The sequence below is a fragment of the Dermacentor silvarum genome, chromosome 1 (genome assembly GCF_013339745.2).
Source record: "Dermacentor silvarum isolate Dsil-2018 chromosome 1, BIME_Dsil_1.4, whole genome shotgun sequence".
Lineage (NCBI taxonomy): Eukaryota > Metazoa > Arthropoda > Arachnida > Ixodida > Ixodidae > Dermacentor > Dermacentor silvarum.
The window spans coordinates 348,927,379-348,954,883 of record NC_051154.1 but is presented as its reverse complement, the minus strand read 5'-3'; the positions used below and the strand labels follow the sequence as shown (position 1 = coordinate 348,954,883).

Genomic DNA, 27,505 nt, shown 5'->3' with positions numbered 1-27,505 from the left:
GAGGTAAAGGCACCAATTTACAAGTCAAAGCGAATCACCTGGCTTAGAAAACAACGCAAAAGGTTATACAAAGGAACGAAAATGGGGTACATAATAGCGCAAGCAGAGTGAGGACATTTGGGAAAGAAAGGACGCGTGGTTTCGCTATCTGTAAAACTCCCTATAGTTCATGCTGTGCATTTTCCTTCGTAATTTTTATTCGTCATACGCTGCATTTGCCGCTCAATAACACAATCCAAGCTGTTCCTATATTTGCTATCGAGTCGTTTCGCGCTTTTGAGATATCGCTGTCTTATTTATTTATTGGTAAATATATTTATTTATTAGGGCACCTGATGATTTTTACTCTATAATCCTTTAATCTGCCTCCGGAAAACAAACGAAACCAGTGATATAAGGCATGCTTTGACAAGTAATGTAACTATGGCGTTATGGAATCACATTATACTTATGCTAATAATTCTATAGTCATAAGTTGTGTTCAGAAATTGTTATATATCGTTTAATGTTTATATATGTTATGTCTTATCTTCTCAATAACTGACTTTTCGCCAGGAAAATATTTCTGGATTGTATCTTTTGTATTAAATCTTTTACAAGGCGTTACATTACTTTTTTCATAGATGTGTACTTGTGCGACTCATAAATAAATGAAACTATGTTTCATTTATTTATGAGAAATCTAAGTTAGCCCGTGTTGCGACGGGGTACGTTAGCCTCAGCTAGGCGACTGGCCACGGCCGTCTGGTGTTGAGCGGTCAGGCAGTGACGAGACGCTCTCTCTATGTCCATAATTATCCGCCGACTAGTTCTTGACGCCTTTCAGGCGCCCCCTCCCATTCTTAAAATTATTTTCGGTTACGTTAGTCATTGTCGCACGCTTCAACATTCACCAGATTTTTGAACGTCGCGCGGCCCCTAGCATTCCTATATTTGCTTCTGCGTGGACTTCAAGGCCATTCGCCTACCTGCCCTCCCACCTGTTTGGTGTGGCGGTTTCTTAGCTTCCCTGACCCAGCATACCCGTCCATGACATATATTGAATGCGCAAATCAGCGTCTGAAGGACTTTCTTGTCGATATTCAACACGTTTAGCAAATGTAATGCTGTCTTTTCCGCAAGGCAGTTGCTAAATTAATGGTGGTACAGTTAATTTTGCAATCATCATGTCATCAGCACTGCATGGTTCCAGCTATGATCTAGGCAGGCTGACCTGAGCCGATTATTTTTTAAATTTTGCACGTCTGAGAAAACTCGATCTCGGTTCCGTTTGTGCCTTTGCATATTCTGCATTTCATAGCAGCACACACTGCGCGACTTATCGATTCACAAGTTCAAATAAAGTAAGCCTACAACCTCCATTCACAAACGCGCTGACGATCTACAGGTGCATTGCAACAGTCGCCTTACTTCTTCGACCTGCCACGCGGACTTCCCGTAGCTCTAACCGGCAACAGCTCACTGGTTCAAAAAAAAACGGAAAGATCACGTTTCTAACGTGACCTTTTGGAATCATGAGTTTAGTGGGTGCACAGATGTGAACAGATTGCGCAATTTGAGAACACAGAAAGAGCCTGAAGCTTGACCGCGGAGCAAACTAAATTTCTTGTCAAATAAACACACACACAAGTTAATGCGAATACCGATTTCTTATCGCGCGCAATCGATCACTTACGTAAACAAAAAGGGTCAACAATCGTCGCCACCAAGACGATTCATCCAAATGATCGCACATGCCACACAAGTCCATAAGGCATCACCGAAGATGAAATTGTTGGCAGTCCTAACAATCTCCCTGTGAATTCATGTGAGCGCTCAGGACATAACGTAATCCTGGTGAAAGCAAACAAACAAAGAAGCAAATTATTATAAACAAAACACTGCGCATAGGCGGGTCCATCATTAACCATATGGGCAGCAGCAAAAAAAAATATGCACAGCGAGTTTCACTTCGCCTGTTCAACCGGTAGACTTGACTAGGGAATTTCGGCCTCCATTCTGGGTACATAAAAGAGCTAATTTTGGTGAGCAGCCCAGAGTTGCCAGCCTGGTGTTTTCTATACGGCTAACCTTGGGCGATGTTGCGGTCGGTATCTAGTCTCGCGCGGCGTTCAGCCACCTCCCCTATCTGACACCATGGTAAAGGCTGATTCACACTACGCCGACAAGAGAACGATTTTGGTCTGCCGACTGATCACGCGAGCAGTTTACAGGACGGATAACGCTGTGGCCAACGGTTTACAGGAAGGAAAACGCTGTCGCCAACAGTCGGCAGACCAAAATCGGTGCCGTGTCGGCCTAGTGTGAACCAGCCTTAAAGCTCTAAAACCAGCCTTAAACCAGCCTTAAAGACAAGCGCTGACTTCCGGATGATCGCGTGGTCTCGTACTGCATTTACATTGTGGGGGCTGGGCGTGATGGCTGAGGCGTGAAGGCTGAGGTATGGTGGCTAGAAGGGGCAGTGTGACGGGCAAGGGCCAGAAGGTGCACATACGGGCGATGAAACATGGCGGCAGGTCGAGGTGGCGCTGCGCGCCTCGAGAGCGCGTGCAGCGGTGTTGGTAGAGCGTGGCTGAGGGCTAAGTATACATATATATATATATTTTGCATATTCGTTCGTTATGCGGCATGCATTTGTTGCACGCGAAACTTCCCATATATGTTGCAACTGAGCAATTTTATTGAGTTGCCAGTCTCTGCGCGAGATATGCTATACGTACGGCGAATGGGTAGTTGACAGTGGCCCGTGTTATGTAAATTTGTGCTAGACGTTCGTCCCGGATACGAGGTGCTCCTCAACTTATTTTATTCTTGTTCCCTAGTTACGCCCCGCACTGAATAAAGAAAAACAAGCGCCGGTTCGCGCGGAAACTATACTAACTGCGCGGCTGCAGCTTGCATGTTTCGAAGAGGGGTGTTATATTCCCTTAACATTTACAACTTGTGCGTGTCACAAGGCTACAACACTGGTCATTCTACTACCACTAAGTATATTAAACAAGTGTTTCTGGAAATGTAAAAAGAAGTTTGTACGGTGCATCCAGCTGGTTCTTCAGAAACATTTTATTTTTCACATGCTCATGCATCAGTTCAGCACGACCAGAAAAAGTTCAACACAGTTCGAAAAAATGCACTAAAACAAATCAATCAGTGCAGCTGAGAATTGTAAGTGAAAGTACAATTCGAGTTCCCTCTGTACGTTCAGCAGCTTTTGTTGCGCAGCTACCAGACGGCGGCAAGTGTTGGCACGCCTTGCAAGGCGTTTAACTGAAACGCCATGCTTCCGTCGTGATTGCTGATTTTGCAAGATCTTTCGTAGGTACTTGCAGTGCATGCAAGGGCCCTTACTTTCGCACGTAAGGCTGCACTCAGGCGAAAAGTACAAGCCGGCAAAATACTCATATATTCCGACTGCGTTTGGTTTCATACCACAGCCAGCACATAAAACCAGAGAATGTGCGCTGTTCAGCACCAACTGCGCCTCATCTGGTGAGGAAACATTGCGTTTTAGGTGCAGCTTGCCCCTAAGAAAAACAGAACAACTGACTGTTCCTACTTGCTCAACGGCCTGTTCAAACTTCACCAATTTCGGCAGCAGTAGGTGATCCAACTCGGCACCCTCACTCGCAAAGGCCGAAAGTGACGGTCCCTGGTTCAGTGGAAAACGATAGTTTGTTCCAGCTTGTGTTAGGAAGTTTGATGTTGCGGCACACGTATTCCGTACTGACTTCACTCTGCGGCTCCACTTCTATCGTGTTAGTATGTACAGCTTGGATAAACTCCGATTCTGCAGCATGTTGTGCTTCTATTACTTGTTCACTTTCTTCTGGCGCCTGCTGCTTTACATTAGTCCTTCTTCTTTTAGTCGGGGGTCACCTTGTTCACACAGGTTTCTCTCCTTCCTTCTAGTCGGCGTTTTCTTTGTGAGGTATTTTGGCGCATCCGGGAAGATTGTAGGAACGGCGTCCTCTGTTAGCAGCGGCCGATCGCGTGGAATTTCAACCATCTCACCATTGATAACATGACGATAAATCCTCTGTATAAACGTTGCCTCGAAGTGACGTTCACAAACGACGCAGTCGTTGGTTAGTTCCTTATCGCCCCGTTTTATATTACGGGCCCACTGCTCCCGTTTCAATGCATCCTTGGGAGCTCGAAACGACGACACCCTTGCCGGACACGACTTGTACCCACTTTTACAACCGGGCACAAAACACATACCTGCTTTCGCTGGCATGGTAATAGTGTGTCGCTATCCGGAATCATTCACATGGTGCGCGCGTCCAGGAGTCACACAAACACAGTTGCACGTGTGGAAGTTTGCGCACAGTGCCAAATACACGTGGCTGTAACAGCTGTAGCAATGGCTGTAGCGGCGAAGATCTCGCGCGCTCCCGACGACGGCCGCGCCCCTAGCGGCGTAAAAAATGTCATCGAGTTTTGTGCGCCTCTCTCCCATGGCGCGCATATGGCGACCGTCACACTGCCCCTTCTAGCCACCATAGCTGAGGCGTGAAGGCTGAGGCGAGAATAACGGGGTAATGAACTATTTATTAGAGAGCATAGTGGAGCGCGCCAAAAACCGTGACCGTCCGTTGCGGCGGTCGTAGCGAACGAGAGAGACCCCTCCCTCGCTTGGGCTTGGTGTTGAGTCGGCGTAACAGCGCTGTAGGTGGCGCTAGTGATGAGATAGGCGGCACATGCGGGCGCTCACATCCCACCCCAGTCTGACTGACCACGTCTCGTGGTCAATTGCTTCTGCACACTGTCACACGCACGATACCACACCCACACACATGCGCGGAAACGCTGCAACTTCACTCCAGCACAAAGTCGTCGACGTGGCTCGGTAGACATCGAGTGCGTTGGGGCCGTTGAGGCTGTTGCTGCTCTGTAGAGGCGACAACATTTGCTGCTGAGGCAGGCGTGGTCTCTGCATTGACGACGGGCTGTTGCTCGATCACTGGAGAAACTGGTGGTACATAAGGCTTAAGCTGGGACACGTGCACCGTTCGTGGTTGATTAACCAAACGAGATGTCAAGCATGACACACGTAAAGCCCTAAATGTGGATGGTGTAAGCTGCTCGATGAGGCGGTAAACACCATTGAAGCGAGGTGCCATTTTCTCATTGACAAATGGAGCCTGTCGTCTCACCCAGACCATATCACCGACGGTAAACGTGTGAGAACGGTGGCTGCGGTCGTAGCGCTCTTTGCGTGCAGCTTGGGCTGCTTCCGAATTGGCGGCTGCTTCGGAGCGCTGCACTGTTGTGTCGAGGATGCGCTCGGCAAGAGCGGAGTGCTGGAACGGACGATGTTGTTGGAGTGGAATCTTCGGTACGTAGCCATAGAGAAGCTGAAATGGCGCAAAGTTCGTGCTGGCATTCATGGACGTGTTTACTGCAAATGCTGCCTCTTGAAGTTTGGTAGGCCATGACAGTGGTTCCATTGCACAGGTCTTGCGGAGAGCTGCCAGGAGAGTTCCATTGCTTCTCTCGACTAAGCCATTGCCCTCAGGTCGATAGGCAATTGTGAAATGGAGCTCCACGGAATTAAGACTCATGAAGCGCTTGAACTCATTGGATTCGAAGGCTGAGCCATGGTCCGAGAGGCAGTGGTCTGGCGTGCCGTAAGTGTAGAACACATTGTGCAAATGCTTGATAACGTCGCCCGTAGACGTGGACGAAACTGCTGCGGGCACGATATAGCGGGTGGCAAAATCAACGACGTTGAGAATGTAGCGCTTTGAGTTGATGGGTGGCATGGTTACATGGTCATTGCTATGCTGGAAAATGGAATGTCCGTGGTAGGCATTCTGCCAAGAAGACCTACACTGCGTGAGGTAGGGCGATTGAACTGTTGGTAGCACTGGCAGGATGACACATATCTCTCCACTTATCGGTCCATGTCAGGCAACCAATAACGATCCTGGACCTTCAGCAACGTACGCTTTGTGTCAAAGTGCCCTGCACCATCGTGTAATGCTTGTAGAATGGCAGGGCGCACTTTGGACGGAGCTACGACTGCATACGTTCCCGATGACAGTCGGCGGTATAAGATGTCATCTAGCTTGGTTAACTCGGCTGGGTCCTCTTCATTGGCTAGGCGTGAAAGAATCGCAGCGCACTCGGAATCTTCTTGCTGCATCGTAGCCAGCGACTGCGAAGACTGTGTGACAGCACCTGCCAAACGGGACAAGTGGTCGGCTACAACATTTTGACGTCCTGGCTGATGTCGCACGGTGGAATCGAACTCTACTAAGTCCATGAGCATAGAAGTGAACCGACGAGATGACCGCACGTTGGACGTTAAGCAGGCAACAGTCCAGTTGTCTGTGACCAGAGAGAATTTTCTGCCTAGGAGGTATTGGCGGAACTTCACGGTTATTGCCCAGTGAACGGCGATACACTCCTATACATTGCTGTGCAGTTTGCGTTCCTCCAACGTAAGTCCACGGCTGGCGTAGGCAATGACACATTCTCTGTTTTCTTGGATTTGCGATAACACTGCTCCAATGGCTTCCTGCGAAGCGTCTGTGGTTAGCGTTGTGGCTGCCATGGGGTCGAAGTGCGCCAAAAGGGGAGGCTGGGTGAGGGCGGCCCGGATAGTCTGAAAGGCCTGCTCACATTCAGTGCTCCAAACAAATGTGGGCGCCTTGATAAGAGCCTGCAAAGGGGCGACCACTTTCGCAAAGCCCTTAATAAAACGACGATAGAAGCTTGCTGTTTGCACCCAGGACAGCACTTGTTTCTGGTTTCGCGGAACTGGGATGCGGCACATGGCTGTAGCTTTATCAGGATCTGGGAGCTGGCCTTGACTGGAAATAATAAAGCCCAGAAACCTAACTGAGGGTTGGCCAAAAGAGCACTTTTCCAATGAAGCCTTCAGTCCATTGACCTGCAGCAATTGCAACACCTCCCGCAGGATGCTTGCAAACGTAGAAAATTTCTTTAGTTCGTTGAGATTTGTCATCTCGCTCTTCCTTTCCTCCTTCCTCCCCTCCTTCCTATCTTTCGTTCTATGTTTCTCTCGTCCTTTCCGAAGAGTAGGCAGGCGTTGTGCCGCTTCTGGTGGCAGTTGCCAGCCTTTGCTTCTCGCTTTCTCTTTCCTGTGTATATGTTTTCAAATCAAATAAATAATAATAATAATAATACTCAGCATAAACGCGGACATCATCAAGATAGGCACGGACTCCACATCTCTCAGGCCTAGGCTGCAGATCTTGGAGCACTATTTGCATAATTCTCTGGAAAGTGGAAGGAGCGTTTTTCAGTTCAAATGGCATGCGCGTCCACATGTATGTGCCGTGATGAGTAATGAATGCTGTCTTCTCGTAGTCTTGTGGGCGTAAACTCACTTGCCAGTAGGCACATTTCAGGTCCAGGGTAGCAAAGTATGCGCAACCTGATATGTCCTGAATGATGTCATCTACCAAGGGCAACGGGTGCACTACTGTGATGGTGCGTTCATGCAAAGGTTTATAGTTCACAAACAAGCGCTTTTTTTCTCCACGGGTCACCACCACAACCGGAAAGGCCCACGGGCCAGAAGCCGGGAGTATTATACCTTGGTGGAGCAACTTCTTCACCTGAGTTTCCAGGAACTGCCTGTCCTCTGTAGCGTACCGGTATGGGCTCCGATTGTACAGTAAAGCATCAGGTAGCAGGTCAATGCGGTGCTGCATACCAGTGAAGTGGCCAAGATCATCATCATGGCAAGCAAAAACGGCATTGTGCTCGGCCAATATACCTTTTATAACTGACCGCTGCGTGAGGGTGAGCTGGCTGCCAACGCGAGCCGGTGGAATGTCAGGATGAATGTGCACGAGTGCCGTGTCGGAAGCGAGGAAGTTTGACACTAGAGGAGCGCTACTTGAGGGCAACGTTTGGGCTGCTAACGCTTACCATGGTGGCTGCTCTGGCAACGGCAACGGATCACGTTGTAGGCAGTCTTTGGAACTGGGCCTGGTTTCAGGAAAAAGGACGGACCTTGTTGGGATCACAGCATTTGCCATTCTTGGGACTAGCTTTTGGTTTGCGGTAATGGTGATATTCGTGGCTGTATGCTGCAACTGCGCTGGCTTCGGAGGCTCAAAGATGAGACGTGCCTGCGCTGCCGAGAACCAATCCTCACCAAGAATGAGGGGGAGTACATCATTTTCCAAAACAGCAGCTTCAACAACTCCTGTGGCTGGGCCGATGGATATCTTCAAAAATGCAGCACCAACAGGTAGCACTGTGCTTCCTCCTACCACCACGAGTGGAGGCTCGGTCCATGGGATGATCATGCTTGCAGGCACACGAGCTTTAGAGATTAATGTCACCTTGGAGCCAGAGTCAGGAAACGCTTTACACTCGCCGACTCCACTGAGAGTTGCGTTGAAGAAGGGGCATTCCTGTTGTGAGCCGTCAAGCGGAACGGGTGCACTGTGCAGTGCTGGTGGCTGCTGTGTCTTGGGCATGGTTGGAGGCGCTAGGGATGATAAGCGGCTGGTGCGTGTAGGGCACTTGGATGCCAGATGACCCAAGGCATGACATTGGTAGCAGACAGCTTGAGACAGGTCTTGACCACTACGAAAAGCTGGAGCGCCGTACTGGGCCGAAATAGATGCATAAGTAGCTTCTCGTTGCTCGGCGGGCAGCTCTGAAATGCGCGTTTTTGGGGTGGCCCCTCGGGAGGACTGTGGTGTCGATTGTTCTGAGCGAGGCTGCTGGCGCTCTGCGGGCTTAGTGGCACGAAAGGGTTGCGACGGCGGCAAAACAGAACCGGCACATGGTGACGGGCTTGCTTTGGCGTGCAGATGTTGCGCACTCTTGTCGAGGCTGGTGCAAGTAGAAATAAACTCAGCTACCGTGGGCGGCCGGTTGGCTGCTATGGCGGCGAGGATGTGTTGTTCCGTAAACCATGCAGCAGGTAGTCAATCTTTTGGGCCTCAGAGAGGCTAACGGGGCAACGCTCAATGATCTTCAACTTGGCAAAGGCATATTGGTGCAAGTTTTCGGATGGAGCCTGGGTTACCCTCATGACCTGCTCTTGCCACTCAATGAGGGACAATTCTGTACAAAATGTGTCCTTCAGGGCGGCACTCCACGTGGCCCAGGTGCTGTACTGGTTGCCGAACGCGAGATGCCAGTCTCGCGCCGTGCCTTTCAGCTTGCTAGCTGCGATCAGGCGTGTGGTGGCGTCGTCCCACGAGGCGAGCTGCTGTACTCGTCGTACGTCGTCAAGCCATGTATTGACACTGTGGCTGTGCAAACCAGCGAATTGCGGGATGGACGATGACAGGTCTGGCAGTGTTGTCATCCGTTGTTGCAGGGCGAGGTAGCTGCTGGAACAGCATGGCGAGGCTCTGTAGAGTGGCTGGGTCCAGCGTCAAAGGCGCCGCAGCGGTCGAGGCGGATTCATTCGTTTCAACCGAGGGGGTAGCTTCACGCTGCTGCTGAATGTGATGTCCACCTGTGATGTCCAGCTGTCGACGGGCCAATTCTTCGCGTATAAGGTAGACGCCGAGGCGCGACATGGTCACCGGGTCGAGATTCTGCCACACAATTCCGGGCAGCGTATTTCCAATTGCTAGTAGGTACAGCGTTTGACCGCTGGCGCCACGCTGCGCCGCTCGCGCGTACCATGTTTCGAGCCGCCGCCGTTGGAACGGAGGAGGCGTTGACGGAGAAAACGCTGGGCTGGTGGTGACTAGCCTGCTGTTGGGATCGGTGGTATTATAAACGCATCACTGTTTTGATGATCCAACATCACTGTTTTGATGATCCAAATATAATTTCACTATAAGGGAGGGAGCAGTTTACCTGACTGGAGCAGTATTTTTTTATTTGGGGTGTTGCTACGCTGCGCTCCGCAACACCCCAACGACCGCCGCTTCGCGTCGGCGCCCGGTACCACGGCTGCCGCCGTGGCACCGGGGTTCAAGCGACCGCGCCGGCGAACAGAGAGGGAAAAAAAGGAAAAAGCGTGAAATTAAGAAAAAAAATTCTAGCCAGGGCGGGTTTCGAACCCGCGCACGCATGATCCCGAAGCGAGCGCCCTAACCACTCAGCCATACAGCCACACTTCAAAATGTTGCATTCGTGCAAACCATAAGATTGCGTTCGAGCGCTCTCGGCGAACGGAACCACCTAGAAACGCGGTACGCGCGAGCGGCGCAGCGTGGCGCCAGCGGTCAAGCGCTGTATCTGGAAAGGAGTAATGGTGCCAGCGCTAACATTCGCAAATGCCATTATATGCTTAAAATCGGATATATTGGCGGGTTTAGAAGTTAACCAAAGATCAGTAGGCCGGTTGGCTTTGGGAGCACACGGTAATACGACAAATGAGGCAGTGCATGGAGACATGGGTTGGGCCTCTTTTGAAGTCAGAGAAGCACAAAGCAAAATTAGTTTTGAAGAAAGGCTCAGGAACATGGATGAAAATAAATGGGCGGCTAAAGTGCACAAGTATCTCTACATGAAAAGCGTGGACACAGAATGGAGGAAGAGGTCAAGGAAGTTGGCAACCAAGTACAGGATAATCGAAACTGTAAATAGACAACCAGGGGTCATCAGAAAGAAAGTGAGAGAAATAGAGACCGTGAATTGGATGCAAAGAATGGAAACGAAAAGGACAATGGAGCTTTACAAGAATGAGAAGAAAGAAATTAGAAGGGAAAATCTGTACGATAACACAAAGGGCAGTGCCTTGCTATTTGAGGCTCGAGCCGGTTGCCTAAGGACGAAAACATATCGGAACAAATATTCGGAACTAGATGAGACATGTGTATGCTGCAGTAAAGATCCAGAGACCACTCAGCACATCCTAATGGAATGCGACGGGATCCACCCAGCGAGAACCGTAGGTAACGTGCAACTCCCAGAAGTGCTTGGGTTTAAAGTGGAAGGAAACATAAACAGATCAGCCGTAGAGATCAGCAAGAGACGATTAGAGTACTGGTGGAAAAAAGTTGTCGCAGTTTCACCTGAAAGGTGAAGCATCAATTGCGATAGCAAATTTGTAGAGAGATATACGGAGTAATGATATTAGCTTTATCAGCTGTATAAACTTGGACATGCAGCAGCACCGGCAACGCGCCGAACTGTTGTCGACGCCGTCGGCATTTTGCCCGCGTTCGCTCAAAATGCGTGCGGCGTTGGTGACTGTTGCCGGAGCCTCTGATATAAATAGGCACTTGGTGCCGCAGCTAAACGTCGCCTCCCTTCCCTCCCCCTTCCCCCCCTCCCCCACGGCCTCTCGCGCATCGGAAGAAGGCGCGTTTGCTCTACATATATGGTGATTGTAAAGGAGGAAAGAGACGCCTACTTCTGCAGCCCTTAAGGAAGCACGGCGCAGAACGCGCGTTTGTTCTCCGCCGTGCGTTCACTCCCCGTGAAAGAGCGCGTCCCTCGCGCCCTTTCACTCGCACATACAGCGTTCGGCGGCGCGCGGCCACGATTTCATCTCCATTGACGTCATACGGAACCTCACGGCGACGGCGACGGCGACGCCGACGGCAGAAATCTGCTTTTGAGTGTCCATATAATTGCTATCGCAATAAAAAGCAGGGAAAAGATGGATACGACCTGATCTCTTAAAATCATAGGCAGCGGTACAAGAAAAAATTTTGAAAAAGGTATACAAAAATGCGAGATAAAGAACATGTGTAGTATACCTGATTAAATCAAGCAGGCTAGGTGACTATTTGTCGCCACCCCGTTTCAAAGGGGATGCCAATAAATCATCATCATCATCATGTATCTACTAGCAAATGTAGTGTTGCTTCCGGGCATGATGCACCGCGAAACGAGGCTGGGCGCACGGGAGACTAGGCGAGTGAGCGCTAAGCCTAGTTGTCAACTAGGGCTAGTTGTCAACATTCACGGCACTCTTCATATGACGGCCGTGCTTTTTTTCTGCTGCGGAGTGAACACAGACGAGCGGTAAAATGGCAGGAGTATCTTCAGGCGTGAGTCTTCGGCGGCGTGAGTGCGTGAGTACAATGACGAATGCGGTTGAAAGGCGTTCTGACCGGCGTTCGACGCTGGCGTTGACCAAAAGGCGTTCTTGCGCTGCCGTGGCTAAGTGGCTTGGCAGAGGTTCGGGGTCGACTGCGCCAGATGTGAGGGCTGGGCGTGATGGCTGAGGCGAGAATAACGGGGTAATGAACTATTTATTAGAGAGCATAGTGGAGCGCGCCAAAAACCGTGACCGTCCGTTGCGGCGGTCGTAGCGAACGAGAGAGACCCCTCCCTCGCTTGGGCTTAGTGTTGAGTCGGCGTAACAGCGCTGTAGGTGGCGCTAGTGATGAGATAGGCGGCACATGCGGGCACTCACAACATCGAGCAGCTGTGCTGTTCTTCTTTGCACAAGTGGGCCATACCCAATGTGTGGGATCGGCCAAGAATTGGGCGGTTGGCACAAAATGAGTGTACAAGGTCTAAGTTTAAAGGGGAAAAAATGAAGTTTCACTGGGGAAGGCGTATTATTGCTGTGTTCAAAGTCGAACGGTCCACATGCTAGAACGAATCAAAAAATGGATAAATAATTATCATAAATTTACTTTTTGAGGAAGGCAGCCGATGGATGTCAAGATTGAAATATTTCATCGCATCGCAAACGTTCAGCTGGCTGTACCACAACGTGGATGCTCCGAAGGAAAGCAGGACCGATACTTTCATGCTGAGGCCATTCTTGCATAATTATAGAGACTTCGAGCAACCTTTTTACTGAAGAAAATGAGTGAGAAGCAAGAATAAGTGGTCAGTTGTTTCCAATTCAACTCACTGTATACGCAAAGGATCGAGATGCCGCCAAACCAGTCCTGTGTATTGAAAATGTAACCAATTATACAACTCGTTCATCATTGCTAATCTCCGAAACCCAGTTGAAGTGATAGGGAAGCTTTCGCCAATGAGTTGGCACAGTCATTCAATGGTAAACATTTGTGCCCAGGCACCCAAATTAAACGAAGAAAACGCAAATGAGACGGAGGCAATACAGGGTCCTGATTATTTCGCGGCGCCTGTTCGAAAAAAGATTTTGCGCTCACCGCTGTAACGTATTGGCTGTTTGGCGAATGATCTTAGTGATTGCCGTGGAGTTTGCGCCGTTTGACTCGACTGAGATCAGTGTCTATGGTCCTGATGGTTGAGGCCACGGGATGGTACCTCCATCCTGTGTACGGAGGTGGATCTCTTCGTCAGTGCCGTTTGGCGGTGGAGGCCACGGGGGGGTGACTACGGGGGGCGACCATTTGGGGAACATCTGAGCCCTGTGTTTTGTAGGTAATTCTCCACTGTTTTGATGGCCTCTTGTACAGCTGTTTCGGTTAGGCCGTCGCTGCCCTTGATCGCCCAGGTGGTTATGTTGTCCGCATAGATTATGCCATGTCATGTTATGTCGCGTCTCCTCAAACGCGTGACGAACAAGACACAGGGGATGAAAGAGGAGAGGCTCGTTCGCCTCGTTCACTCGTTCGTCATCTGCCACATCACGTTGTCACCGCTTTTCATAATTGGTATAGGGCAGAAAAGACAAAACTCAATATCATCCGCAGTGCTTACAACTGCCCTAAGACTGCCGAACAACACGAGCACAGACCTTTTACTCCAATTAGGTCTGCACAATACCCTCGACGAACTGATTGAAGCACAACGCCGTTCTCCCCTAGAGATACTCACACTCAATGAAACTGGCAGACACATATTAGGCAAACTTGGCATCAGCCATCATCGATAACATGGGGACAAGCACTCAATCCCACGAAGCCTCCGAGCCTGGCTAAACATCGACCCAATGCCCCAAAAACATGCATCCAGTATATAAGAAGGAACGGCGCACAGAACGGACAACGTCCCTTATAAAAGCCTATGGAGAAACAAGCGGCGCCAGTTTTGCGAACGCAGCTGATATACCAGGACGGACATCGCTTCGTGGCGATAACTAACACTGGCGGTACGTTACATCATGCGGCCAGTGTCATCTCTCCAAATGCCAAAACAGCCGAGGAGGTCGCCATAGCATTAGCTATGCTCAATCCGAACTGTCATACCATTGTAAGCGACTCTCGCACAGCCATCAGCAACTATGCCAAAGGAAGGGTCTCCCCTCAAGCACTACGCAGTCTACACCAAACCACTCGATCGTACACACGAAAACCAAGTCACTCTCGTCTGGTTCCCATCACACGCAGGCGACGTCCATCCGCATCTCACCAACCTCAACGAGGTAGCCCACTCTGCTGCACGAGTTCTCGTCAACCGTGCCGGAGGTCGCACAGGTGAAGACGTTGACCGCGATCGTCTCACCAGCTACAACGATCTTACCAAATCATTCTACCTCTCTCGAAGAACCTTCCCGCCGCCTAATCACAAGCTATGCAGAGCCCAGGCGGCTACCGTACGCCTGCTGGAAACAAACTCGTACCCGTCACTTTCCCGATATCATAAGATTTACCCCGACATATACACTACCATTGTAAGATATGTAAGACACAAGTAGCATTACTTCCATACATGCTGTGGGAATGTCAGGTCAAATATAAGAATGTTAATACCGAGACCCTCTCGTCGAGATGGCGCGCCGCCCTGCGCAGCTCTAAAGCCCCTCAATTTAAAAAGTAGCGCCAACCACTTCCCTCCTAATATCAGGAAGTCTAGTCGACTGTCACAAGGTTTCGTCGTCTGCCCTAGTGACTCGTTCTCAGAAGTGAGAACTCAACTTTACGCGTAAGGGGGGTGACAAGCACAGCTTACCGTGAACCTTTATTGTTCCACCTCATCATACAATCATGTCATGTACTATTTCCCCTGTTTCAACGTACCTTTGTCAAGCGTCTGAGCAGCCGGCATGCGCATCAAATCGATGGAACATGGCGGCGTCCGTGCAGACTCGAATCCATGCATAAGCATCATGGATATCTCTAGAGTAATACCACCTCTATTTCATATAGTTTCTCACTATATTATTGTTATAGTGAGAAACTATATGCTCTATTCTAGCTCATTGTAGTCTTAGTATGGTGTACTGGAATAGGGAAGTGTGTCGTCCGGTGGCGAAAACGTGCTCTTTTTGCGATGACGGCCTGGGTGTTGGAGCACCCCGGTCTACTGCAGCGTCATCTGTCGCTGCAGGCTGAAGTCATTACTGACGAGCGGAGCCATAATGGTACAACATAGGGCCTCCGGGATCGACAGTTATGGTTGTCGCGGAGGTCACGCAATTCTGTTGAAGCTGGCCGATGGCTTGCAGGGGTTTTCCTGCCGCGTTCGCCGTTTTTTTTTATGTGCACGGCAAGCGCTAGGTTTGTAAGTCATTTTTATTTCTTCTTTCTGTACAACGAGGTTCCTGCACAACAATTAAAACAACTACGGGCTTCTTCAGATCGGGCACATTGGGAACATGTTGGCTGTATTCTTGCCCGTCGGCGCTCTCTTGCGGAGCGAAATGTGTAAACGATTGCGGCTGCCTTCGTCACAGAGCACTATTATTTTTTTTTCTTCAGTGAAACCTAGCAACCGCTTTTATGGCTGATACAACATGAAAGGAATCCCGTGCAAGTTGCAACCTACCAGGCACAGTGCAGGTGTTCCTTCCGGGCTTCTCATCCTCTTGTGTTTCGAAATACTTTGATAAAAAAATGTGCGTGCTTACCGGATGGAATGAGGGGACGAGTGTTTGTCTTCTGCAACCGAAACACTGAACAGATGATCAGGAACACTGCATGATCTGTGATGGGAAACGCGCAAGCTTAGATTGGAGTTATCGATGTATCCTAACAGTTCGTATTTATTTTGTGCAAATTATAATAATTTCAGTTGTGTTTTGAATGCGTTTTAGTTTATAAATGCAGAAAGTTTTGCACAAGATATTTAAACATTGCGCGCCAGGCATGCCGGTCGATCGCAGCGCCCTCTGGTGACGTCATTCCAGAAACGTCCCCGCTTCTCCCATTGGTTTTCGCTGCAGACGCCACACTGCTGGGTGCGACTGCTTTCACAACAAATCCGTGCAGAGGCGGGGCCTCGCCTCGATGAAGTATTACCATTTTCTTTTTCTTTTTCCTCTCTGGCGGCGTTCGGAAGAAGAACACGCTCGGGTTGTTGGTGACTAGGCACAACTCTGGCTGCTGTTAAGGGCTCGATGCTATTCCGAAATAAACGCATCACTGTGTTGATGATACAAATATAATCTCACTATCAGGGAGGGAGCTGTCTACCTGACTGGACAGACAGATAGACATGAACTTTATTTGGTCCTGAGGAACTACGTGGGGACCCCCTGTGGGAAGTCCGTAGTAGTCGCTGGCCGCGTCCACGTAGGGGCAGGAAGACCGCGGTCCTTCACCCTTTCGCCAGCCCTCTGGACAGCCTGGAGTTGGACTGAGAGTACGCTGTGTTTAAGGGCATTGTCCCAGTCCGCTTCTTTGTGTAACGGTGCGTTACGTAACGCAGGGCATTGCCAGAACATGTGAGCCGAAGTACAGAAATGCACACGTGCACAATCTGGACAGTGTGGTTCTATATTTGGGGCGATGCTACTTAAAAAGCCCCTCGAAGGAAAGGACCCTGTTTGGAGCATTCTAAAAGTCGACGATTGAGACCTGTTAAGCTTAGGATGAGGTAGTGGAAAACTTTTTCCTCCGCTCTAACTGGTAGTGAGAAACTATTTCGTGGAAAGTAAGTAATGGGTCGCTGTGCTTAATTTCGTCCGGCCCCCCAAAAGTTTCCATACCGCCTCGGCGGGTAAGATCTCGCGCACGGTTATGAGCAAGCTCATTGGGGTTTGGGAGATTTATAAGAATATTCGGACTCATGTGGGCTGGAAACCACGTAATGGAGTGAAAACCAGTAACCACCCTATTTCTGATGATGGCCGCAGCCTCTCGGGAGACGGAACCCGATTCAAAGGCACGTATGGCCGCACGAGAGTCTGTGTATATATTGGTATGCACAGGGTCCCTCATTGCCAAAGCTATGGCTATCTGTTCTGCTACATCGATGGAGATATGACAGACAGAACCGCGTTGATGAGTGTACCGTTCGTATCAACTACTGCCGAAACAAAGTTGCTGGTCTGTCCATATTGGGCCGCACCTACGAATGCTGCCAAGCTTCGGCTATCTGCGACTGTCTTTAAAATAGCCCGGGCGCGAGCCTTGCGTCGCCCAATGTTATACTGTGGGTGAACATTCCTAGGAAAAGGACTAACAGTGAATGACTGCCTGGATTGTTTCCGAGAGTGATTCCTCATGGTCGTTCATTAAGCTTGGAGCTAAGTTGACCGAGTCTAGTAAACGTCTTCCGGCCTTGGATGTAGATAGTCTGACAATTTGTACTGTTCTTTGGGCCTCTATCACCTCCGAGACGGCATTATGCATGCCCAGCTGCATAAGCTTCTCTGTACTAGTGGTGACTGATAATCCCAGTACTCTGTACTCTTTTAATGCTCTTGCGCATGAGCGTGTCTATTTTGTTCCTTTCTGTCTAGTCCAATTTAGTGCAGATGCCACATAAATGATGTGACTCATCAGAAACGCGTGATATATCCTGCGAAGATTGTCCTCTCCGAGTCAACCTTTTCTATTCGACACTCTAGAGATGAGCCGGAGCATACTCTCCGTTTTGAAGGTGATGTGGGCAATTGTCTTTGCATTACAGCCTCTGGTGTCCAGTAACAGGCCCAATATCCTGATCGAGTTGACTCGAGGAATAGCCTGACCATCCTTCGTGTGTAAGGCAATAGGTATCTGTTCCATCGGAACCAAACCCCTAACGCCATGTCTCGCCGGCCTGTACAGCAATAAGTCAGACTTGGTAGGTGAGAGGCTGAGCCCTGTTTCAGTTAAGAATTCCGCCGTTACATTTAGCCTGACTGGAGCGCTATTTTTTTATTTGGGGTGTTGCTACAGCTGCGCTCCACAACACCCCAACGACCGCCGCTTCGCGTCAGCGCCCGGCACCGCGGCTTCCGCCGCGGCACCGGCGCGCAACCGACCGCGCCATCAGAGAGGGAAAAAAGAAGAAAATGGTGATACTAAGAAAAAACTTCATTCCGAGGCGGGATTCGAACCAGCGTACCCCCGGGTGCCAGAGGGAACGTCGTAAACACTAGGCCATACAGCCACGCTTCCGCATCATGCATTCTTTTTTTTTCTTTACTTCCGGACATTCAGCAAACACAATAATACAAACTACTGCATCAGCTGACAATATTCACTTGCCCACCGCTGATGTTTAACTTCCGGTTGAGATTACAAAACTTTCATTTTGACAAGAGCATCCATCAAGATCAATAGTTCATTGTCATAACCTAATTTCTTAAACACTTCACGAAGTTTACTCACATTTTCAGTAAAGTAAGAGTTTACTGTTCTCGGATTAATTTCACAATTCCTTACAGCCATGCGGTTTCTCCAGATGCTGTGAAGGCCGAGGAGAAAGAACGTGTCATAAGGTATACTGTCTTGCCCTGTAGTTAAGTATCGAATACCATAGTCATAGTAATTAAATGTGTTGAATATTACACTCCACGATAACTTATCAGACTGGCAGAATGAGAATGGACAATTTCAGTATATATATAGACGTGTTCGCTGTTAACATAAACTTCACCCTTAGGCTATGCTTCAGAACGCTGGTGGGAAACCGTCATAAGCGGCTACTGCAATCCCTTGCATGTAGGGGCTGATGGAGTCAACGTTTATAGATAATATCTATAAACGTTGGATGGAGTCCTCGGGCACCATGCTTGGCATGAGCAGCACGCTGCTCCGTTGTTTCGCACTACTAGAGTGTACTAGATTGCAGGAGTGGGTCCAACGAGGACTCTGCGCTGAGACATTTTTTATTGAAAATACAGGTGGCGCCACCGTCACTTTCTTCCGAATGAGCGGCCCCGCTGGCCGGCCGGACGCTTGTCGCGTCGGAGACCCTACCGCGTATTTCTAGTTGCGCCCAAGCCCAGTGCTCGACCGCTGGCGCCGCCGTGCGCCGCTCGCACGTACCATGTTTCTAGCCGCCACCGTTGGAACGGAGGAGGCGTTGACGGAGAACACGCTGGGCTGGTGGTGACTAAGCACGACTGTGGCTGCTGTTAGGGGATCGATGGTATTCCTAAATAAACGCATCACTGTTTTGATGATCCAAATATAATCTCACTATCAGGGAGGGAGCAGTCTACCTGACTGGAGCAGTATTTTTTTATTTGGGGTGTTGCTACGCTGCGTTCGAAACACCCCAACGACCGCCGCTTCACGTCGGCGCCCGGCACCACGGCTTCCGCCGTGGCACCGGGGTTCAACCGACCGCACTGGCAAAAAGAGAGGAAAAAAATAGAAGCGTAATATTGAGAAATAAATTTTCTGACCAAGGCGAGATTCGAACCCGCGTACGCCTAGTCTCAAAGCGAGCGTCGTAATCACTAAGCCACATAGCCACTTTTTTTTTTACTTTATTGCATGGGAGCAGACTCCTCAGCAACACAAGAAACGGCACTACACGTACATATTCAAAAGTCAGGCAAGCATGTGCACGCGTCCAATAAAGGCATCCAGTCCGGCGCTGTTTCTTGAGCAGCGTACACACTACGAATGTAGGCAGCAGATTCCCGAAAAAAACGACCGAGTGCTTCGCGGTGGTTCAGCGTGCCTGTCACACATTCTACTGCGCCAAAGACTATGTAGACCAAGTACTATGAACATGTCATATGGTGAGTCACAGGGATCTTTAAAAGGTAAGAAACGAATTGTGTATGGTGTGATGTCTAAATCTTTTTTAAATTTTCTTTGGAGAATGTCCCAGAAGAACACGGCATCCCTACAATTGACAAAACAGTTATCAATCGTTTCAGCATGTGGACACAAACGGCAGTTTGTAGACCACGGCACGAACAGCCCCTTTTTTTCTAACCAGGTTTTGACAGGAAGGGTTGCCGAATGTAAGTTAAAGAAAAAAGTTTTGATGCCTGGAGGAATGATCATTCGACGTACACGCTTAAGAACATCTAAGTAGCAACCTTCAAAACAAGGAGCACTATAATGGGGAACAGGAAACAATGTGTCTATCAGTGCAGCAGAAATTTCTTTACGGGATGCAGTGAAAATATAATCCAAGCTAAAGCTAGCTTTAGGAAAGCGAAAGCCTTCAACAACCTCTTTCAAGAAGCCCCTAGGAGCAGGTGGTGCATCTCTGACAGATGACGACACAACTATTTCTGGAAGGCTAATTCATTAATCGAAGTTGTAACATCTCTCTTAGAAAAGTACTGTTTACATCACGAAAGAAGAATAACCGGAAGACAAGTTGCCTAACAAAAAGGTGAACTAGGCCAAGACCACCACTCTCAAGAGGACGAAATAGGTTGTCACGCCGCATGGCCTCAACACGTGAGCTCCGTACATAGGTAGCAAACACACGATGGAAAGCTTGCAACCTAAGTCGCGAGCAGTGTAATACCTGCAGGACATACATAAGTCGAGCTGCTAGAAACAGATTGCAAGCTTCAGCTCGGCTAAATATGGACAACTGCCGCCCCTCTTAAAGTCTTGCCTCCACTGAATACCTGCGAAGTGAGTTGGCAGTGTACACCATTGACAGAACCAAAATCCGGAACTCTTCTCAAAGTTCACAGTTGCACCAGAAGCTGAGCGAAACTGCTGCGTTATGGCAAGGGCAGTCTCCACACTTTTCTTGTCAGCGCAGAAGAAGGCTATGTCATCTGCATAGGCAAGTACCCGGACCTCATTGGATAACAATCTGAACCCGTGAAAGGTATGATCCTTCAAAATTCGTGCACAAGCGGTTCCAAGTACTGAGCGAATAATAGAGGTGACAAGGGACAACCTTGCCTTACCGATGCCCAGAGGTAGATAGATTCAGATAGACAACCATTGACTATTAGTCTTGTTGTGCCATTAGCATAACACATGCAGATGCCTTTAAAAGAAGAGATCCAATGTTATGTGCTCTAAAACACTAAACAAGAAGCAGTGATTAACTTTATCGAATGCTTTTGCCAAATGAACCTGAACTATTGCAACCTGACCCGCACCTTCTGTCACACACTCTAGCACAGACCGTGCAACGTGGATATTTGTCTGAATTGATCTTCCTCTAACACCACATGTTTGATGGTCTCCCACCAATGATCGAATTACTTCTTGAAGGCGACTAGCTAATATCTTAGCAAATATTTTATAATCCACGTTGCAAATCCACATAGCCACGCTACCGAAACGTGCATTTATACGAACCATATGATTGCATTCGAGCGCCTTCGGCGAAAGAAACCACCTAGAAACATGGTACGCGCCAGCGGCGCACGGCGGCGCCAGCGGTCGAGCACTGGGCTTGGGCGCCAACAGAAACACGCGACCCTACCGCAGCTGCATGAAGCTTTGGCAGGCGGATACTTAGTGGTGGTAACACTGAGATTATCCCGCACCGATCTATCGTAAATAAAATGGAAAAAGAGCGACGGAAAGAACGCAAACGACGCAACAATTAACGACAGTGCATCGAGCAGACGAGAGCTACTCAGCCCGTGAGCTCGCCTCAGCCAATGAGCGCTGTCGAAACAGCCGGAACCAACGTTTATTGACAGATGTTCAGAATAGGCAATAGCTGCTGACACGCGCGTGGCACCAGCGAAGTCCAAGTGGAGAGTGCTGCTGCCACGCACGGAAGTGACGTCAGAGTTGTGGCCACGTGATCGTGACGTTGTTTAAACAAGTATGGCGTGTTCCGGTTTATAATTTTGCGCGCGATGCAGTGCATGCTGCTGGAGCTGCTTCAATTTTATGGTTTCTTAGTGTAATGTGTGCTAGATTATTCTTCTATCTACTTGCGTTGGAAGAGCTGGATCGTGTCCGAGCTTGCGATCATGAGCGACACAAGGGCGCAACCCTGGAGCAGCTCGTTTCTTTACGCCTTGCAGTGCGTTTATGGTTGGTATCGCGTGGTCTTGTGCATTCCGTTTTTCAGTACTGTTGCTCTTGTTTGTTGAATTTGCTGTTGTGAATTAGGCACATGTGTGCTCCCAGCTAGGCAGCACTTTTTTGTCTGATGGTGTAAAGGTTTAAACTCGTTTTAAACGCTTGTTGCTGCCGTTGCCGCTTAGGTTGGCATCGATCGGGAAACAATTTCGTTTCCTCCTTCGTGAGACTTGTACGTTGCAGATAATACGCGAGTAAGTGAGCTGTTGCATACTTCTTTATGGCACTCGATGTAGCGTTTACCTCTACTGTTGCTTGCCTTGCATGTTCTGTTTCCCTGTTTATCTCGAATTTTGGTTGCTAGCGAATCACGACTTGCTTGAGCAAGTCTCGCCACAGTTCGAAAAGCACATGTTGAGTAACCCGAATGTAAGCGATAAAGACAAATGTTGGGGAACGTGGCCCAGCCGCTGATAGTTCTACTCGGGCCCAATTTTGCTGTAAAGTTTAGCTGCCTTGAAGACCAAGAAATTTTCTTAGATTTATTCCAGCTAGCTAGCTTGCTAACCTGCTATCAAGCATTACTTCTTTTGGTGCTATGCGAGTTACTATGCTTGTAGAAATATACCCCGCATCTTGTATGCAAACACGACGTAGGTTTATCGCAGGAACCTGCACTATGTTGTAGATGTAATATGCATGCAAATATGACCGGTGTAGGTTTGCAGGCCCATGTCACTCTCAAGCAAATGGAAAGTTTTTATTGTATGACTCTTCCTGCACTTTGCTGCACTTCACAGGGCTTGTTTGGTTATTCCCTTGATCTGTACAATAGAATGCTGATAAGTCTTGAGCCTTACCCTGATCCTCTTGTCTAACAAAAACGTTTTAGGCATTGCATTAGAACATCTATCTGAGTGACAATGTGACAATTTATGCCTCTATAACCTTTCTTTTCTCCCATCTTTATCAGTAAAGTTGTCAACCACTCGTGACTTTGTTCAGAGTGCCGTGCAGTGACAGAATTTCTCTCGGAAAAGGAAAGCCCGTGAAGAAAAATTTTCAGACTCGATAGGACTTCCTCTTGGGCAAGTTGGTGAAGTCTGCTAAACAATGTTCTTGTGTGCAAAAATATATTTACACAAGAAGAACACATGCACACGAAAGTGCGAACTACCAGCTGATTTAATGATTCAAAGGATGGAACATACGGTGCAAATTTTATGCACACACAAGACATGAATGTTGTGACAGTGCTAGTTTGTCTCATAATGCTACAAATCGGCCTTAAACAAGTGCATCTCTGGGGAATATAAGGTAATTGAAGTGTTACTAACATGTGCAGGATCTTTCTGATAACGTATGCCTCCATGAGCTCATGTGCTGGTTTGGTGCTGCTTGTGCCCAGGATCATAATGTGCGAAAGCACGGCTCACGTGAGCAGGCCTTGCAACGTACGTGGCACCACCCAGTTTATTTCAAATAAATTGTTTGAATGAATGCTCCCTCAGATAGTCATTTAAGCATTGGCCTGTTTAGCCCACATAGAACTTGCCACAGCTGAGAGGTATCTCATAGACCACAGCACAGTGCACGAAATGGTTGGCATGATTTTTCATACACCCTTGTCTCGTGGTACGAGAACACATTTGGGATAATTTGACGGGCATAAAAAAACAACTGGGACATCGTACCTAGCAGGCACGATCTGAAATCTGTGGCTAAATTTGTGTACATATTGTCACGTGCCTTGTGAGGAAACGGGCGACGTGACGTTTATTGAGGGTAGCGGCTCCTGAAAAACACGGTGCTGGGAGCTGGCTATCGAGCGGGCGGAGAAGCACGCGCACTACTTCTTGTCCGTGCCTGCCTTTTAGCACTGTACCCACTACTGCTGGTGGCAATATGGCAACCTCAGGTCTTGTGGCGTCTGTTCCTGTTACATCTGATTGGCAAGTCTTTGTCAAGCTGCTCTTCAGCTTTCAAAGAATGGATCCGGCCATGGCATGCATGATCTATAGGGTAAACCTGCTTTTAAAAGGCTGTCCATCTGATCTGCCTCATTTTGTTCATCAGTGATAAATTGACAGCTGTTACTGTAGCACCCACTTACTACAGATAGTTCAAGGTGATCCCTTTTTGGTCACTTTACCTGCAGAAATTTGGATTTTCTTAGGCCGAGGGAACAAATGTCTTCACTTTTCTTAGTTTTGAGATTGTACAAAAATAAGCGTGTGTCAATTCATTAAGAGTAGCCCACAAAAATAATTTGCCTTCATAATAGCATATACGTTCCTGACACTGCCAGGGCAGCGCGTCGGAGCAAAAACTATCAGTGCCTCGCGCAGCAAGTTGAGTCAACACTGGCATGGACGAACGGTTCTGCCAGCATTGTGCTAGCATTGAACCTGCATGCGCGCTCTTGCTTATAGGAACAGAAATGGAGCGAAAAGCCAATAGCAAAATTATTCGCTTTCACGTATGACAAATGTATGCCGCTGCACACGTTCTCGGCATGAAAGAAGAGGTCTCTTTTTTTCTTTTTTGCTGAACAATGCCACATTCGAAGCAATGGAACACTCAAAAAGTGTTTTTTAGGATGTTGCCACACCGCGCACGAAGTTATGCTTTGACATAGCAATTCAATAGTCTGCTAGCGTGACTCAGCTTGGTGTTCGAGTAGCTCGCTCATTCGTGGCACTGTTTTGACGCTTTAGCAAGCCTTCAATTTTCGCTAACGTTAGCATGCTCAAAGTGATTAGCCGCTTCTCGAGCTAATGCACACTGGTGATGATGAAGCTGGATCTGCTAATGCGGCCGCAGTTTGAAAAAAGCGAAATGGAGAACTAAGATTTAGGGGCGCGTTAGGGTAGACATAAATCCAGATTTTTGTGATAGGGCCGCCTCACGGTGGACTTCTGGCGCATTAGTATTATGCATTGCAGCACTATCGCAAGTTCATGACAGAAATCATGCTATCGAAACGTAAATGAAAAATACAAATGGAATTAACTCGTCTCGAGTTCCAAATCAAAGTGAATGAGTCTCATTATGCAGACACCGCCGAGGCGCATACCTTCACCGGATACTGAAGTAACAGCAGCCTGCCCTGGCCACCAGTGTTAGAGCAGAGAGGCAATGAAGCCTACGAAGCATCGGCAGGGGAATCGAGCGAGGCATCAGATCGGACGGAGCAACTATCTAAAGAAGACATGTATTTCATGTTAATCTTAATTTATTACACATTTTTTTTCGCCCAAGCATGACGAAGAGGGCATCTTAACCAAGCCTCTATATGGACAGGCAGAAGAATGACACTGTTGGTTGCTAGCTCGGGCGAAGAGCAATGAGACCGTGAGCGATGAGTTCCAAACAAAGACTAAACTTTTTTATTCTCTCACGAGACACTGGGAGGCGCGTGACCAACAGACTTGCCTTTCAGGTGCACAACATGGTGTTCAAGAGTGGTGCTATAAACTAGCCATTTAAACGCGCGCCAATTATAGCGGCGTGGCAGATGGAGTTCACTGCATCACTTCCTCCCCAGTGAGCTGCCAAACATTACAGGTCCAGTACAACGGGAACAGTGGCTTGCGTCCCACTGTGTTTGTGCTGCACTGTTGTTCGGGAGGAAGTTGCAGTTGGTTCTTTCGTTGCTCTGACAAGAGTCGCGACAGCCACGGGACCTTCAGAGTTTTTCATACGAGCCGGTTTCACGCGGTCAGTAGAGACTACCTCACGTCGACCACGAATGTCCACAGTAAATTGCTTGTTTGTACGATGGAGGACATTGAAAGGGCCGTCGTACGGTGGTTGAAGAGGTCGCTGCACTGCGTCATGCCGCACAAACACATCGGAGCAGGATCACAGCTCTGGGTGCATGTGGACGGGTCGCGGCGCTGGCTGACGCGGTGGTGTGGCGCGAAGCTTGCCCATGATGGCGCGCAGCCGGCTGGCGTAGTCGCCAGTAGCTACAGGGCTTTCATCTCCACAGCATGTAAAAAATTCGGGAGGCAATCGCAGTGCTGTTCCATACACCAGCTCGGCGCCAATGAAAGCCAATGTTGGCTTTCAGCGTTGTGCGGATACTAAGAAGGACGAGCGGTAGTGCTTCGGTCCAACTGTGCCCTTCCGTCGCCATGAGAGCCGCTTTCAACTGGTGGTGGAAGCGCTCTACCATACCGTTGCTCTGAGGATGGTAGGCAGTAGTTCTGATGCGAGAGGTGCCGATCAGCCGTGTTATGCTGGCGAAAAGAGCCGACTCGAACTGCCTGCCACGGTCAGTCGTAACTGTGGACGGCGTGCCGAAGTGAGCCACCCAGTGGTACAAAAAAAGCATGGGCAGTTGTGTCAGCGGTGATGTCTGCGATAGGCACAGCTTCAACCCAGCATGTAAACCTGCCCAGGCACGTGAGTAATAAAAGTGGTAGCGTTCCGACAATGTCCCAGTGTACATGCTCAAATCGTTCATCTGGCGCTGGCAACCTCGCCAATGGCGTCATGGTGTGGCACTGGACATTGGAGCGCTGGCAGGCGAGGCACTGTCGTGTCCACTGCCGGACGTCTCGATTTATATATGGCCAGACGTACCTTGCCGTCACTAGCTTTTGTGTCGCCCGAACACGCGGATGTGCCAGCTTGTGCAGCGACTGGAAGACGGTACGACGAAGGCCAGAAGGAACAAAAGGACAAGGTTTGTCCCTTGATAAGTCACAGCACACTCGGTCTTTTGAGCTGGACACATGTAGCCATTTCAACTTCAGCGCGGTTGTTGTTGTCAGCAACTGACCGAGTTCTTGATCTGCTTGCTGAGCTGCCACCAGCTGAGTCAAATCAGTTCCCTTGGAAAGGCTAGGCGCGTTGACATGACTTCGTGACAGGGCATCTGCGACCACATTGTTGACGCCGCTTACGTGCCTGGTCTGTAGTGAACTCGGATATGTAAGACATCTGACGTAGCTCACGGGCTGTGTGCGTTCCTCTGTCCGATGTCGGGAGACTCGGGGCGTACGTCATAGGCTTGTGGTCTGTAAGCACAAAGAAATCCACGCCTTCCAGATAGTGACGAAAATGCCGGATTGCGGCATAGATGGCAAGCAGCTCTCAGCCGAAATTGCTGTAGTGCTCTTCTGCAGGGGTCACCTTTCTCGAGAAGAAAGATTTCGGGCGCCAGATTCCGTTGCTCAGCTGCTGTAGTAGTGCGCTAATGGCTGTGTCTGGGGCATCGACCATGATGCACTGCGGTATGCCTGGTTGCGGATACACGAGCAAATCAGCATTTGCCAAAGCCTCCTTGACTCGATGAAAAGCGTTGCATGCTTCGTCAGTCCAAGTGAGGGTCCCCGTTGTGCTCGCCGCAGTTGCTAGTAGTTTGTAGAGGGTGCAAGATAGCCGCGCACTGAGGTACAAAACGGGGATAGAAGTTCACCAGTCCTAGAAACTCGCGGAGCTGCTGCTTAGTGTTAGGTTTCGGGAATTCTCGCACAGCTTTTACCTTCGGGTGGGGGCGAATTCCGGCACTCGATAAGGTATGGCCCAGGAAGGTGAGCTCGGGCACACCAAGCTGGCATTTTGCTGCAATGACA

At 49.1% G+C, this 27,505-nt stretch overlaps 2 protein-coding genes across 2 annotated transcripts in view; one reads left to right on the top strand and one right to left on the bottom strand.

Annotated features, from left to right (window-relative positions):
* Positions 1 to 27,505, top strand: part of LOC119437407 (uncharacterized) — a 408,649-nt gene that overhangs the window by 46,388 nt on the left and 334,756 nt on the right. The gene's annotated exons all lie outside the window — the stretch shown is intronic.
* Positions 4,818 to 5,765, bottom strand: LOC125943351 (uncharacterized). Its single transcript, XM_049662601.1, has 2 exons — positions 5,192 to 5,765; positions 4,818 to 4,972 (listed from the first exon to the last, which is right to left on the bottom strand). Exons 1-2 carry the CDS (start codon positions 5,763 to 5,765, stop codon positions 4,818 to 4,820), a joined length of 729 nt encoding a protein of 242 aa, XP_049518558.1.

What these genes read in the sequence shown, in the direction of transcription:
- LOC125943351 (XM_049662601.1), bottom strand. Translation starts at nt 5,765, where the DNA reads ATGCCACCCATCAACTCAAAGCGCTACATTCTCAACGTCGTTGATTTT. An exon ending in GCGCTACGACCGCAGCCACC is followed by an intron (nt 4,973 to 5,191) that starts GTTCTCACACGT and finishes ATGTACCACCAG; the next exon opens with TTTCTCCAGTGATCGAGCAA.